The sequence below is a fragment of the Coregonus lavaretus genome, assembly GCF_964263955.1.
Source record: "Coregonus lavaretus genome assembly, chromosome: 23".
Taxonomy (NCBI): Eukaryota; Metazoa; Chordata; class Actinopteri; order Salmoniformes; family Salmonidae; genus Coregonus; species Coregonus lavaretus.
In genome coordinates, this window is record NC_140010.1 from 85209 (window position 1) to 99272 (window position 14064).

General features: G+C 44.7%; 1 protein-coding gene across 1 annotated transcript in view; it reads right to left on the minus strand.

The window, feature by feature from the left end:
• The window catches only part of LOC311150601 (transmembrane protein 236-like), a gene marked incomplete at both ends in the record, with an annotated part of 34059 nt that extends 20317 nt beyond the window's left edge, over positions 1–13742 (minus strand). The window contains 2 exons of the mRNA XM_084188085.1: positions 7886–7958; positions 13492–13742. Of these exons, the coding sequence (XP_084044211.1) occupies positions 7886–7958; positions 13492–13742 (324 nt within the window). The remainder of the gene's footprint in view (positions 1–7885; positions 7959–13491) is intronic.
• Positions 13743–14064: the final 322 nt, after the last annotated feature.

Below are 14064 nucleotides of genomic sequence, written 5' to 3' on the forward strand. Positions count from 1 at the left end.
AAAAAAAAGTAAACAGCCTGTCATGGAACCAGGAAGTTTTGGTACAATTTTATAAATGCTGACAGATAATTGGTTCATTCAACATGGTGGGATATTTTTGTGTCAGTGAAATTAATTATGCAAGAAATGGCAGCGGAAACACCTTTATGCGCAAATATTTATATAATAACCATCATATGGAGTAATGCGATATGGTGTGTGGTCCTCCCACTACAACTCTGGAAAGCATAGAGTTTATTAGGCTACAGATTAAATAAATGATGATGAACTTCACAGGGTGGTGAAAGGTCGTGATATATTGAGGGGCTGATTCTGGTGATATGATGATTGATGCTTGATTGCCGTTTGACAAAGAAAAATATTCTCGCCCTTATCCATAATAATCTCATGTAGACTATACCCACACAGCATCTGCCTGCTGTATATATATATATATATATATATATATATATATATATATATATATATATATATATATATATATATATATATATAGGCATCTATATCCACACTGTATCTGCCTGCTGTGTGTATATATATATATATATATATATATATATATATATATATATATAGGCATCTATATCCACACTGTACCTGCCTGCTGTTTATATATATATATATATAGGCATCTATATCCACACTGTATCTGCCTGCTGTATATATATATATATATACACAGTGAGGGAAAAAAGAATTTGATCCCCTGCTGATTTTGTACGTTTGCCCACTGACAAAGACATGATCAGTCTATCATTTTAATGGTAGGTTTATTTGAACAGTGAGAGACAGAATAACAACAAAATAATCCAGAAAAACGCATGTCTAAATTGTTATAAATTGATTTGCATTTTAATGAGGGAATTAAGTATTTGACCCCTCTGCAAAACATGACTTAGTACTTGGTGGCAAAACCCTTGTTGGCAATCACAGAGGTCAGATGTTTCTTGTAGTTGGCTACCAGGTTTGCACACATCTCAGGAGGGATTTTGTCCCACTCCTCTTTGCAGATCTTCTCCAAGTCATTAAGGTTTCGAGGCTGACGTTTGGCAACTCGAACCTTCAGCTCCCTCCACAAATGTTCTATGGGATTAAGGTCTGGCTAGGCCACTCCAGGACCTTCATGTGCTTCTTCTTGAGCCACTCCTTTGTTGCCTTGGCCGTGTGTTTTGGGTCATTGTCATGCTGGAATACCCATCCACGACCCATTTTCAATGCCCTGGCTGAGGGAAGGAGGTTCTCACCCAAGATTTGACGGTACATGGCCCCGTCCATCGTCCCTTTGATGCGGTGAAGTTGTCCTGTCCCCTTAGCAGAAAAACACCCCCAAAGCAAAATCTTTCCACCTCCATGTTTGAAGGTGGGGATGGTGTTCTTGGGGTCATAGGCAGCATTCCTCCTCCTCCAAACACGGTGAGTTGAGTTGATGCCAAAGAGCACGATTTTGGTCTCATCTGACCACAACACTTTCACCCAGTTCTCCTCTGAATCATTCAGATGTTCATTGGCAAACTTCAGATGGCCCTGTATATGTGCTTTCTTGAGCAGGGGGACCTTGCGGGTGCTGCAGGATTTCAGTCCTTCACGGCGTAGTGTGTTACCAATTGTTTTCTTGGTGACTATGGTCCCAGCTGCCTTGAGATCATTGACAAGTTCCTCCTGTTTAGTTCTGGGCTGATTCCTCACCGTTCTCATGATCATTGCAACTCCACGAGCTGAGATCTTGCATGGAGCCCCAAGCCGAGGGAGAAAGAACAGTTATTTTGTGTTTCTTCCATTTGCGAATAATCGCACCAACTGTTGTCACCTTCTCACCAAGCTGCTTGGCGATGTTCTTGTAGCCCATTCCAGCCTTGTGTAGGTCTACAATCTTGTCCCTGACATCCTTGGAGAGCTCTTTGGTCTTGGCCATGGTGGAGAGTTTGGAATCTGATTGATTGATTGCTTCTGTGGACAGGTGTCTTTTATACAGGTAACAAGTTGAGCTTAGGAGCACTCCCTTTAAGAGTGTGCTACTAATCTCAGCTCGTTACCTGTATAAAAGACACCTGGGAGCCAGAAATCTTTCTGATTGAGAGGGGGTCAAATACTTATTTCCCTCATTAAAATGCAAATCAATTTATAACATTTTTTACATGCGTTTTTCTGGATTTTTTTGTTGTTATTCTGTCTTTCACTGTTCAAATAAACCTACCATTAAAATTATAGACTGATCATTTCTTTGTCAGTGGGCAAACGTTCAAAATCAGCAGGGGATCAAATACTTTTTTCCCTCACTGTATATATAGGCATCTATATCCACACAGCCTACCCACACTGATTTTTATCTGCAACAAGTCAGTTTGGTGGAAACACCACTGGTGGGAAGAATTTGCATATTTTCTTTTAGCAGATTTATGAATATTCGCATGAAACTCTGTCGCCAACTGGATGGAAATCTAGCTATAGAGAGACACTGTCAGGAAAATGTCTTCATTGAGACACTGTCAGGAAAACGTCTTCATTGAGACACTGTCAGGAAAATGTCTTAATTGAGACACTGTCAGGAAAACGTCTTCATAGAGACACTGTCAGGAAAATGTCTTCATTGAGATAACGAGAAATCAAAAATCTTCGTTATAAGATTTTGGGCAGTGCTAAAACAACATTCCATATTATATTGTGATGGAACATTTTATGTTGGTGCTTTTTTTTCTATTTACCAATTTCTATGTTCTATGTTTGTGCTTTTCTATAAACCAATTTCTGTGTTCATGCAAGTGACTGATTGAACGAATCCTCACTACCAGTGTCTGCAATTTGGCAGTACGTCCAGAACCTTGTTTAGAGAAAGGGATATCTCAGTTTCAATGTCTCAGCTTAGAGAGAACAAGCCTCGTGAGGTATTGGTCTGTCACATGCATGACCCAGTATTGGTCAGTCACATGAATGAAGCGAATGTTAATGATTAATTAATTATGAATAAGCTAAATCATGCAAATATGACTTGTCAGTATATAAAGGAACTAACGGGACTGCCCCGTTAGAGCTCCAGACAGACATTCACTACAGTGCATCAAGTTGGTTGGAACCTCTCCAGCGTGCTGATAATAAACAATTATTCATTTAAGGTTGACTTCGAGTGTCCCTGTGTATGAATTTCCATGACAATATGAAGCCATCTGGTTTTATTAAAAGTCATAACACCCAGTAAGATCTCATTGAATGTCCTGAACTCCAGCGAAGGAGATACCATAAACAGGAATGTAGCTGATATACAGTGAGGGAAAAAAGTATTTGATCCCCTGCTGATTTTGTACGTTTGCCCACTGACAAAGAAATGATCAGTCTAATAATGTTAATGGTAGGTTTATTTGAATAGTGAAAGACAGAAGAACAACAGAAAAAACCAGAAAAACGCATGTCAAAAATGTTATAAATTGATTTGCATTTTAATGAGGGAAATAAGTATTTGACCCCCTCTCAATCAGAAAGATTTCTGGCTCCCAGGTGTCTTTTATACAGATAACGAGCTGAGATTAGGAGCACACTCTTAAAGGGAGTGCTCCTAATCTCAGCATGTTACCTGTATAAAATACACCTGTCCACAGAAGCAATCAATCAATCAGATTCCAAACTCTCCACCTTGGCCAAAACCAAAGAGTTCTCCATGGATGTCAGGGACAAGTATGTAAACCTACACAAGGCTGGAATGGGCTACAAGACCATCGCCAAGCAGCTTGGTGAGAAGGTGACAACAGTTGATGTGATTATTCGCAAATGTTAGAAACACAAAAGAACTGTCAATCTCCCTCGGCCTGGGGCTCCATGCAAGATCTCACCTCGTGGAGTTGCAATGATCATGAGAACGGTGAGGAATCAGCCCAGAACTACACGGGAGGATCTTGTCAATGATCTCAAGGCAGCTGGGACCATAGTCACCAAGAAAACAATTGGTAACACACTACGCCGTGAAGGACTGAAATCCTGCTGCGCCCGCAAGGTCCCCCCTGCTCAAGAAAGCACATATACAGGGCCGTCTGAAGTTTGCCAATGAACATCTGAATGATTCAGAGGAGAACTGGGTGAAAGTGTTGTGGTCAGATGAGACCAAAATCGAGCTCTTTGGCATCAACTTAACGTGTTTGGAGGAGGAGAAATGCTGCCTATGACCCCAAGAACACCATCCCCACCTTCAAACATGGAGGTGGAAACATTATGCTTTGGGGGTGTTTTTCTGCTAAGGGGACAGGACAACTTCACCGCATCAAAGGGACGATGGACGGGGCCATGTACCGTCAAATCTTGGGTGAGAACCTCCTTCCCTCAGCCAGGGCATTGAAAATGGGTCGTGGATGGGTATTCCAGCATGACAATGACCCAAAACACACGGCCAAGGCAACATAGGAGTGGCTCAAGAAGAAGCACATTAAGGTCCTGGAGTGGCCTAGCCAGTCTCCAGACCTTAATCCCATAGAAAATCTGTGGAGGGAGCTGAAGGTTCGAGTTGCCAAACGTCAGCCTCGAAACCTTAATAACTTGGAGAAGATCTGCAAAGAGGAGTGGAACAAAATCCCTCCTGAGATGTGTGCAAACCTGGTGGCCAACTACAAGAAACGTCTGACCTCTGTGATTGCCAACAAGGGTTTTGCCACCAAGTACTAAATCATGTTTTGCAGAGGGGTCAAATACTTATTTCCCTCATTAAAATGCAAATCAATTTATAACATTTTTTACATGCGTTTTCTGGATTTTTTTGTTGTTATTCTGTATCTCACTGTTCAAATAAACCTACCATTAAAATTATAGACTGATCATGTTGTCACGATCGTTTACGAACGAGAAGGACCAAGGCGCAGCGTGATATGCATTCATATTTATTAACGACTAAACACATGACAAAACAACAAACGAAACGTGAAGTCCAAGGTAGCATACACACAACATACCTTACACGGAACAAGATCCCACAACTAACAGGTGCCAAATGGCTGCCTAAGTATGGTCCCCAATCAGAGACAACGAGCTACAGCTGCCTCTGATTGGGAACCACCCCGGCCAACATAGATCTACACATTCTAGAACCATAGAAACAACATAACACGGAATATACACAACCTGACTCAACAAATAAACGTCCCCTGAGTCAGGGCGTGACAGTACCCCCCCCCCCCCCAAAGGTGCGGACTCCGACCGCGCCACATAAACATAACAGGGTAGGGGCCAGGTGGGCATTCCGCCTCGGAGGCGGATCCGGCTCCGGGCATGACCACCACTTACTCTCCACCTCCCTGTTGCGCCCATGGTCTGGTCTGGACCTCGACGTGCTGCTTCCCCTCTCCTTCCTCCCACGACGTACCAAGCCCTGTCTGGACCCTGGTGTGGGAGTCCCCGAACCTGGAGAGGGGCTGACGTCTGGGTCTGGACTGGAACCGCTGACTGGAGCTGGACCCGACGACGGTGGATCGAACTGCTCTGGCTCCGGAGTGGAGCCGCTGACCGGAGCTGGATCAGGCACCGGTGGAGCGGACTGCTCTGGCTCCGGAGTGGAGCGGCTGACCGGAGCTGGACTGGACCCCGGTGGAGCGGATTGCTCTGGCTCCGGAGTGAATACGCTGACCGGAGTAGGACTGGACCCCGGTGGAGCGGATTGCTCTGGCTCCGGAGTGGAGCAGCTGACCGGTGCCGGACCAGGCACCGGTGGAACAGGCACGGGCCGTGCCGGACTGGACACACGCACCACTGGCTTGGTGCGGGGAGCAGGAACGGACCGGGCTGACGACGCGCACCACTGGCTTGGTGCGGGGAGCAGGAACAGGCCGGGCCGGGCTGGCGACGCGCACCACTGGCTTGGTGTGAGGGGCAGGAACAGGCCGGACCGGGCTGGCGACGCGCACCACTGGCTTGGTGCGAGGGACAGGAACAGGCCGGACCGGGCTGGCGACACGCACCACTGGCTTAGTGCGGGGAGCAGGAACAGGCCAGGCCGGGCTGGCGACGCGCACCACTGGCTTGGTGTGAGGGGCAGGAACAGGCCGGACCGGGCTGGCGACGCGCACCACTGGCTTGGTGCGAGGGACAGGAACAGGCCGGACCGGGCTGGCGACGCGCACCACTGGCTTAGTGCGGGGAGCAGGAACGGGCCGGACCGTACTGGGAACACACACCACTGGCTTAGTGCGGGGAGCAGGAACGGGTCGGGCCGTACTGGGAACACGCACCACTAACTTAGTGCGGGGAGCAGGAACGGGCCGGACCGTACTGGGAACACACACCACTGGCCTTGTGCGGGAAGCAGGAATGGGTCGGGCCGTACTGGGAACACGCACCACTGGTTTAGTGCAGGGAGCAGGAACGGGTCGGGCCGTACTGGGAACACGCACCACTAACTTAGTGCGGGGAGCAGGAACGGGCCGGACCGTACTGGGAACACACACCACTGGCCTTGTGCGGGAAGCAGGAATGGGTCGGGCCGTACTGGGAACACGCACCACTGGTTTAGTGCGGGGATCAGGAACGGGCCGGACCGGACTGGCGACACGCACCACTTTCTTGGTGCGAGAAGCGGGACTGGGTTCCCTTATAAACCCCCGCTCCTTCTGCTGCCTAACCAGCTCCTCTCGCCGTGCCTCTACACTCTCCTTCTCCCTTATAGCCTCCTGTAGCTCCTCCCTCTGACCAAATAACTCCTGCTCCCTCTGGACCAATAGCCCCCGTAACCTGGTGGCCTCCTCTCCTAACCTGCAGATCCGCCCTGTCGCTGCCTCCTGCTGCCTCGTCGTCCACACCGTGTGCCCCCCCCCCCAAATTTTTATTGGGGTTGCCTCTCGGGTCTCCGTCGTCGGCACTGTTGGCGCCGTTTCTCCTCTCCTACCTGGGCATCCTCCTTCATCGCCTTCCTGTAGCGGACGGCCTCCTCCGTGATTCTCCCCCAAACGAGGAGGACATCTACTAACGTAACCTCCTGTTTAATTCCCAGCGTTTGTTCCTGAACACGCTGCTTGGTCCTATTTTGGTGGGATCTTCTGTCGCGATCGTTTACGAACGAGAAGGACCAAGGCGCAGCGTGATATGCATTCATATTTATTAATGACTAAACACACGACAAAACAACAAACGAAACGTGAAATCCAAGGTAGCATACACACAACATACCTTACACGGAACAAGATCCCACAACTAACAGGTGCCAAAAGGCTGCCTAAGTATGGTCCCCAATCAGAGACAACGAGCTACAGCTGCCTCTGATTGGGAACCACCCCTGCCAACATAGATCTACACATTCTAGAATCTACACCATAGAAACAACATAACACGGAATATACACACCCTGACTCAACAAATAAACGTCCCCTGAGTCAGGGCGTGACACATGTCTTTGTCAGTGGGCAAACTTACAAAATCAGCAGGGGATCAAATACTTTTTTCCCTCACTGTATTTTGTGACCAAGTGTTGGATATTCGGGTTAAGGTTAAAGTGAGAAGATTAAGGTGAGAAGGTTAGGGTTAGGGTGAGAAGGTTAGGGTTAGGGTGAGAAGGTGAGGGTTAGGGTGAGAAGGTTAGAGTTAGGGTGAGAAGGTGAGGGTTAGCGTGAGAATGTAATGACATGATGTAACCTTTGAGTTGTGTTTGAATTCCTGCTTCATTCCACCGGGGATCAGGTTAATAGTCAACCTGTTGTCTTCAGGATTGTTACCAAGTACCTGACTCCCCGTCACAGTCCTGTACGTGAGTGTGTGTGTGTGTGTGGTGTGTGTGTGTGTGTGTGTGTGTGTGTGTGTGTGTGTGTGTGTGTGTGAGTGAGTGAGTGAGTGTGTGTTTGGTCACTGTGGCCACATACTTCACTTACAAGAGAGTCATAAAGTCACGTGACACATTTATATAATGTAAGAAAAACATTTTTACCTTGGAACCGGCGATCAGAATAGAGAAGCATGGTAACGTGCACAGAATCACATAGGCCAATGTTGTTGGTCTCCTGAAAAACAGCATGTTAGTCAAGGACATGTCCATACCACAACCCTTATCCTAACAGCATGTGAATGTAATGTATAATGCAATCTATAATGTATAATTGAATGTATGTGATGTATAATATATTATGTAATTTATAATGTATAATGAAATGTATAATGTGCAATGTATGATGTACTGTATTACTTAACGTATAATGCAAAGTGTAATGTATAAAGTATAATTTAATGAATAATATATAATGTATGTGATGTAGTGCATTTGGAAAGTATTCAGACCCCTTGACTCTTTCCACCCTTTATTATGTTACAGCCTTATTCTAAAATGGATTACATTGGTTTTCCCCTCATCAAACTACACACAATACCCCATAATGACGACCCTAATGATAACCCTAACCCTAATGATAACCCTAACCCTAATGATAACCCTAACCCTAATGATAACCCTAACCCTAATGATAACCCTAACCCTAACCCAATAATGACGAAGCATAAACTTTTTTAGAAAATGTTCCAAATGTGTGTGTGTGTGTGTGTGTGTGTGTGTGTGTGTGTATGTATATATATATATATATATATATATATATATATATATATATATATATATACAGTGGGGAGAACAAGTATTTGATACACTGCCGAAAATCACATTGTATGATTTTTAAGTAATTAATTTGCATTTTATTGCATGACATAAGTATTTGATACATCAGAAAAGCAAAACGTAATATTTGGTACAGAAACCTTTGTTTGCAATTACAGAGATCATACGTTTCCTGTAGGTCTTGACCAGGTTTGCACACACTGCAGCAGGGATTTTGGCCCACTCCTCCATACAGACCTTCTCCAGATCCTTCAGGTTTCGGGGCTGTCGCTGGGCAATACGGACTTTCAGCTCCCTCCAAAGATTTTCTATTGGGTTCAGGTATGGAGACTAGCTAGGCCACTCCAGGACCTTGAGATGCTTCTTACGGAGCCACTCCTTAGTTGCCCTGGCTGTGTGTTTCGGGTCGGTGTCATGCTGGAAGACCCAGCCACAACCCATCTTCAATGCTCTTACTGAGGGAAGGAGGTTGTTGGCCAAGATCTCACGATACATGGCCCCATCCATCCTCCCCTCAATACGGTGCAGTCATCCTGTCCCCTTTGCATATATATATCTTCTAAGAGTTTATTTCGGGAGATGGTAACTCGTTAAACAACTTCTTCCGTGGTGCCCCAAATTCCTAATGAGTTAATTTAATCGAGTGACAATTAAACATAGTCGGTGATTCGAAAAATAACAGTCATACATTAAAGTAAGTCACGTCACAACAATGTGATGTAGAATGTATGTAATGTATAATATAATGTAATTTATCATGTATACTCTAATGTATAATGTAATGCATAATGTAATGTATAATGTATAATATATAATGTATGTGATGTATAATGTAATGTATAATGTATAATATATAATGTATGTGATGTATAATGTAATGTATAATGTATAATATATAATGTATGTGATGTATAATGTAATGTATAATATGTAAGGTATAATGCAAAGTGTAATGTATAATGTAATGTAATGAATAATATATAATGTATGTGATGTACAGTGCATTCAGAAAGTATTCAGAGCCCTTGACTTTTTCCACATTTTGTTACATTCAGCCTTATTCTAAAACTACACACAATACCCCATAATGACAAAGCAAAAACTGTTTTTTTAGAAATGTATTAAAAATAAAAGAATCTGAAATATAACATTTACATAAGTATTCAGAACCTTTACTCAGTACTTTGTTGAAGCACCTTTGGCAGCGATTACAGCCTCGAGTCTTCTTGGGTATGACGCTACAAGCTTGGCTCAGGTTGGATGGGGAGCGTCGCTGCACAGCTATTTTCAGGTTTCTACAGATATGTTAGATCGGGTTCAAGTCCGGGCTCAGGCTGGGCCACTCAAGGACATTCAGAGAATTGTCCCAAAGGCACTCCGAGCGCTGTCTTGACTGTGTGCTTAGGGTCGTTGTCCAGTTGGAAGGTGAACCTTGGCCCAAGTCTGAGGTCCTGAGTGCTCTGGAGCAGATTTTCATCAAGAATCTCTCTGTACTTTGCTCCGTTCATCTTTCCCTCGATCCTGACTAGTCTCCCAGTCCCTGCAGCTGAAAAACATCCCCAACATGCCACCACCATGCTTCACCGTAGGAATGGTGCCAGGTTTCCTCCAGACGTGATGCTTGACATTCAGGCCAAAGAGTTCAATCTTGGTTTCATCAGACCCAGAGTCTTTAGGTGCATTTCGGCAAACTCCAATCGGGCTGTCATGTGCCTTTTACTGACGAGTGGCTTCAATCTGGCCACTCTACCATGAAGGCCTGATTGGTGGAGTGCTGCAGAGATGGTTGTCCTTCTGGAAGGTTCTCCCATCTCCACAGAGGAACTCTGGAGCTCTGTCAGAGTGACCATCGGGTTCTTGGTCACCTTATATAGACAGGTGTGTGCCTTTCCAAATCATGTCCAATCAATTGAATTTACCACAGGTGGACTCCAATCAAGTTGTAGAAATATCTCAAGGATGATCAATGGAAACAGGATGCACCTAAGCTCAATTTCGAGTCTCATAGCAATGTGTAAATAGGGTAATTCCGTTTTTTATGTTTAATTCATTTGCAAACTTTCTAAAAACCTGTTTTTGTATTGCGTGTATTGTGTGTAGATTGATGAGGAAAAAAATTATTTTAATACATTTCAGAATAAGACTAATGTAACAGAATGTGGAAAAAGTTGAGGGGTCTGAATACTTTCCGAAGGCACTGTATATGGTCATGTATCATGTATAATGTAGTATATAATGTAATATGTAATGTATAATGTACTGTTATGTATAATGTCATATATAATGTATAATGCACAACATAATTCATCTGATCTCTGATATTACACAGGTACTCAAGGAGTAGGAAGAGCAAGGGGGGGGGGGGGGGGCTGATCTCTGATATTACACAGGTACTCAAGGAGTAGGAGAAGGAAGAGCAGGGGGGCTGATCTCTGATATTACACAGGTACTCAAGGAGTAGGAGAAGGAAGAGCAGGGGGGGGGCTGATTTCTGATATTACACAGGTACTCAAGGAGTAGGAGAAGGAAGAGCAGGGGGGGGCTGATCTCTGATATTACACAGGTACTCAAGGAGTAGGAGAAGGAAGAGCGGGGGGGGGCTGATCTCTGATATTACACAGGTACTCAAGGAGTAGGAGAAGGAAGGGCAGGGGGGGCTGAACTCTGATATTACACAGGTACTCAAGGAGTAGGAGAAGGAAGAGCAGGGGGGGCTGAACTCTGATATTACACAGGTACTCAAGGAGTAGGAGAAGGAAGAGCAGGGGGGGCTGATCTCTGATATTACACAGGAACTCAAGGAGTAGGAGAAGGAAGAGCAGGGGGGGCTGATCTCTGATATTACACAGGTACTCAAGGAGTAGGAGAAGGAAGAGCAGGGGGGGCTGAACTCTGATATTACACAGGTACTCAAGGAGTAGGAGAAGGAAGAGCAGGGGGGGGCTGATCTCTGATATTACACAGGTACTCATGGAGTAGGAGAAGTAAGAGCAGGGGGGGCTGATCTCTGATATTACACAGGTACTCAAGGAGTAGGAGAAGGAAGAGCAGGGGGGGGGGCTGATCTCTGATATTACACAGGTACTCAAGGAGTAGGAGAAGGAAGAGCGGGGGGGCTGAACTCTGATATTACACAGGTACTCAAGGAGTAGGAGAAGGAAGAGCAGGGGGGGCTGAACTCTGATATTACACAGGAACTCAATGAGTAGGAGAAGGAAGAGCAGGGGGGATGAACTCTGACATTACACAGGACTGTATAATATAAAGTATAATGTAATGCATAATATATAATGTATAATGTAATGTAAAATATAATGTATAATATAATGTAATTTATAATGTATAATGTGTAAACTATATTTCCCTTTTTTATCTTTTTGATAAATGTCAAGTTATCACCTCTAAAATGTCAATAAAATACTATAAAGAGTTTATATAATGTCTCATTACATACAATGCATTCTAAAGTATTCAGACCCCTTCCCCACATTTTGTTACATTTCAGCCGTATTCTAAAATTGATGAAATTATTTATTTCCTTCATCAATTTACACACAACACATAATGACAAACCAAAAACAGTTTTTTAGAAAGTGTAGCAAACAAATAAATCATAATATCACATTTACATAATTATTCAGTATTCAGACCCTTTACTCACCCTTTCTTCTACTCTCAACCTCTCCGATCATTTTCATGATGTCCATCCGGTTACTCAGTACTTTGTTGAAGCACCTTTGGCAGCGATTACAGCCTAGAGTCTTCTTGGGTATGACGCTACAAGCTTGGCACACCTGTGGCGTTTCTCCCATTCTTCTCTGCAGATCCTGTCAAGCTCTGCCAGGTTGGATGGGGAGCATCGCTGCACAGCTATTGTCAGGTCTCTCCAGAGATGTTTGATCGGGTTCAGGTCGGGCTCTGGCTGGGCCACTCAAGGACACTCCCACAGCATGTTGCTGCCACCACTATGCTTCACCATAGGGATGGTGTCAGGTTTCCTCCAGATGTGACGCTTGGCATTCAGGCCAAAGAGTTCAATCTCGGTTTCATCATACCAGAGAATCTTGTTTCTCATGGTCTGAGAGTCCTTTAGGTGCCTTTTGGCAAACTCCAAGCGGGCTGTCATGTGCCTTTTACTGACGAGTGGCTTCCATCTGGCCACTATACCATAAAGGCCTGATTGGTGGAGTGCTGCAGAGATAGTTGTCCTTCTGGAAGGTTCTCCCATCTCCACAGGGGAACTCTGGAGCTCTGTCAGAGTGACCATCGGGTTCTTGGTCACCTCCCTGACTACGGCCCTTCTCCCCCGACTGCTCAGTTTGGCCAGGTGGCCAGCTCTAGGAAGAGTCTTGGTGATTCCAAACTTCTTCCATTTAAGAATGATGGAGGCCACTGTGTTCGTTGGGACCTTCAATGCTGCATAAATTGTTTGGTACCCTTCCCCAGATCTGTGCCTCAACACAGTCCTGTCTCGGAGCTCTACGGACAATTCCTTTGTCCTCATGGCTTGGTTTTGCTCTAACATGCACTATCAACTGTGGGATCTTATATAGACAGGTGTGTGCCTTTCCAAATCATGTCCAATCAATTGAATTTGCCACAGGTGGACTCCAATCAAGTTGTAGAAACATCTCAAGGATGATCAATGAAAACAGGATGCACCGGAGCTCAATTTCGAGTCTCATAGCAAAGGGTCTGAATACTTATGTAAATAAGGTATTTGTTTTATATTTTTAATACATTTGCAAATATTTCTAAAAACATGTTTTCGCTTTGTCACTATGAGGTACTGTGTGTAGATTGATGAGGAAAAAAGGTATTTGATCCATTTTATAATAAGGCTGTAACGTAACAAAATGTGGAAAAAGGGAAGATGTCTGAATCCTTTCCGAATGCACTGAATAATGTAATGCATAATCTAATGTACTCACCACTGCGTGATGTCTGTGATGACCGTGCGCTGCTTGAGGACAAGGTACCGGAGAGGAACCCAGACTAGCAGAGATACAGAGGTAACGTAGGCCATGGAAGCTGCTACCACCAGCCAATAGGCAGTCAGATCTCCTCTGACATGGAGCATCAGGGAAGCAAACCTCTCCATCACCACGAACATTGGAACACTGAGACAAGAGACCTCTAACACCTCGTACACCACCAGCTTGATCATCCGCCCTGATGGCATCTTGTCTGTAACCCTTGTCCCCCAGAGTTTAGAACCAGCCCCTTCCTTTATCAACCTCTCAAAACCAGTCTGGTCTGAAACCCTTTCAATTCTCTGTCTGGTCTGAAACTACTCCTGTTCTGTCTGACTGGAGCAGAAACCAGTGACCCCTCCTGTGGACTCTGCTCACCAACTATGCTTACACATCACTGGTCAGCATCACACTACTCGGGGAATCGTATACTTTTATTACCAAGGCAATGAGGCAGTCACGCTCACCTTTTTATGGTGTCACAAAAAGAAGCAGTCTAAGGGGAAAAATATTGTTGAACATTACCAGTGT